This window comes from Daucus carota, chromosome 5 (assembly GCF_001625215.2).
Source record: "Daucus carota subsp. sativus chromosome 5, DH1 v3.0, whole genome shotgun sequence".
In the NCBI taxonomy this organism is placed as follows: domain Eukaryota; kingdom Viridiplantae; phylum Streptophyta; class Magnoliopsida; order Apiales; family Apiaceae; genus Daucus; species Daucus carota.
In genome coordinates, this window is record NC_030385.2 from 47,268,442 (window position 1) to 47,271,135 (window position 2,694).

Below are 2,694 nucleotides of genomic sequence, written 5' to 3' on the forward strand. Positions count from 1 at the left end.
ATTATCGCCTGCTGAAATGGCTTTGTTAGATGAGCAGATAGCAGCAGGGGAAAATGAATTGAATTTCAAGAAACATAATGAGTTTCTTAAATGTGAAACAAATACGGAGTCAGAATATAACTCTGATTTTGATGAGCTCGATGATTTCATGCTGAAAGGTACTAAAGATCAGGGCATGGATGAAGATGTAGGAGATGGAGTTGCGGATGATGAGAGTAGTCCAGACATGGTGGTGTCCTAAAGCCTCCTGTTTGGTTAGTTGTCTTATTTTATTTCTTTTTTATGGATAAGTTAGCATTCTGGAATGTTCGAGGGTTTAATCAGCCCTCAAAACGCAAGGAAGTTGCTGATTTAATTTTGGATAATCAAGTGGGTTTGTGTGCTCTTATCGAAACTCATGTTGCAAAAGGGCGTGTTAATATTGTGTTTAATAGAATGTTTCGAGGTTGGGATTGGTTGTCGAATTCTGAGCATTGCTTAAAAGGCTGTAGAATTGTGATTGGCTGGAATCCTTTGTTGTTTGATGTGTTAGAAATTCTCTCGACTGATCAAGTAATTCACTGTGTGGTCACTGAGCTGGAAAGTAAAAATTCTTTTCATTGCTCAATTGTCTATGCAGCGAATGACCATGTGATTCGTCGGGATTTGTGGCATTCTCTGTGTTCTTATAGTATGTTGACCGCAACGTCCCCTTGGGTCGTTATGGGAGACTTTAATGCTATGTTGTCTGATTCTGAGATGCAAGGAGGTGTTGATAGTAGGTCCCCTGCTGTTCAGGAGTTTAAGGATTGTGTGAACTATATAGAGGTGCAAGATATTGTGTATTCAGGTATTCACTTTACTTGGACAGGGGCGCCCCATGGGGTCGGAGTTGTTAAAAAATTGGATCGAGTGATGGCCAATTTGAGCTTTCTGCAGAAATTTTTTGGGGTTAATACTAAGTTTCTTCCGCGCGGCGTTAGTGATCATAGCCCTGCTATTGTGGATTTAAAGTTAGTGAGAAGGAGATCTAAGAGCTCTGTTAAATTTAATAATTTCTTGGCTTATCGAGAAAATTTTTTAGAGCTTGTTTCAGGCATCTGGTCTCATAGAATTGGTGGTGTGAAAATGTATCAGGTTGTTCAAAAATTGCATCGGTTGAAGAAAATTTTTAAAGCTGAATCGTGGAAGGGAGGAGACTTATCGGAGAAGAGCCAGATTTTAAAGTCTAAGCTAGTTGACATTTAGAAGCAGTTAGACTTGTTTCCATTTGATGATGATCTTTGTCACCAAGAGCTGGCCATCTCAAGGGAGTATAGAGCTTGTAAACTAGAGGAAGAAAGGTTGTTGAAGCAACGAGCTAAAGTGCACTGGCTAAAAGTAGGTGATCAGAATTCGAAATTTTTTCACCGAAGTCTTCATTCTAGAAGACTTAAAAAATCAGTTCTGGAAATTACCAATGAGGAGGGAGATGTGCTTCAGGGGGATGACATGAATGCTCATTTTGTTGATTTTTACAAGAATTTGTTGGGCACTAAAGATGAGTGTGATAATTGTTTGGGGTTAGAGCCTTTTGCAAATAAATTAGATGCTAATTCAGCTGCTGATTTAATTCGTGAGGTGTCTTCTGAGGAGATTAAGGAGGTTATTTTTCAGATGGGTGATGATAAGGCCTCTGGCCCTGACGGCTACTCGGCTCTTTTTTTCAAAAAGGCTTGAGAGGTTATAGGTGATGATGTGTGTCAAGCTGTAAAAGAGTTTTTTGTGATGGGTAAGCTTCTAAAAGAAGTGAATGCTACTTTGATTGCTCTTATCCCTAAAACTGATCATCCTACAGTTGTTGGCGAGTATAGGCCCATTGCGCTTTGTAATGTCTTGTACAAGTGCATTACTAAAATCATTGCTAATAGAATTAAGGGATGTCTTAATGATTTGGTGGATGATACTCAGAATGCATTTATCCCGGGGCGTCGGATTAGTGATAATATTCTGTTAACGCAGGAGCTTATGAAGAATTATCATAGAAAAGTTGGAGCTCCCCGCTGTGCCATAAAGGTTGATATTAAGAAAGCATATGATAGTGTGTCGTGGGATTTTCTTGTTGATGCTCTTCAATTGTGGTTTTCCGGGGAAGATGATTGACTGGATTCGAGAATGTATTTCTACTCCTTCCTATTCGGTTATTCTTAACGGACAAATGCACGGTTTTTTTAAAGGGCAAAAGGGCTTGCGCCAAGGTGATCCATTGTCTCCGTATTTGTTCACTTTGGTGATGCAGATGCTTTCGTTAATGATTAGAAGGAGAGTTATGGAAGAAGGTAATTTTCAGTTTCATCCGAAGTGTGCAAAGCAAGGAATTACACACCTCTCTTTCGCGGATGACCTGTTCTTGTTCTGTGCAGCGGATCCGTATTCTGTCCATATTTTGAAAGAATGCTTGGATGAGTTTGGCAGGTGTTCGGGGCTCTGGCCTAATAATGGGAAGAGTAATGTGTTTTTTGGTAATGTCTCTCATGATGATAGGGTGCTAATTCAGAGTATTCTGGATTTTAATGTTGGAACATTACCGGTTCGCTATTTAGGTGTGCCTCTAATTTCTACAGCTTTATGGGTCAATGATTGTAAACCTCTTGTGCAAAAAGTACGTGATAAAATTGATTCGTGGGAGAATAAATGGTTGAATTATGCTGGCAAAGTGCAACTTGCTACTTCGGT

General features: G+C 39.6%; 1 protein-coding gene across 1 annotated transcript; it reads left to right on the forward strand.

The window, feature by feature from the left end:
- The first annotated feature begins 282 nt into the window (after positions 1-282).
- LOC135152906 (uncharacterized) lies at positions 283-1,698 on the forward strand. The gene is made up of 2 exons (XM_064094082.1): positions 283-1,116; positions 1,234-1,698. Exons 1-2 carry the CDS (start codon positions 283-285, stop codon positions 1,696-1,698), a joined length of 1,299 nt encoding a protein of 432 aa, XP_063950152.1.
- Positions 1,699-2,694: the final 996 nt, after the last annotated feature.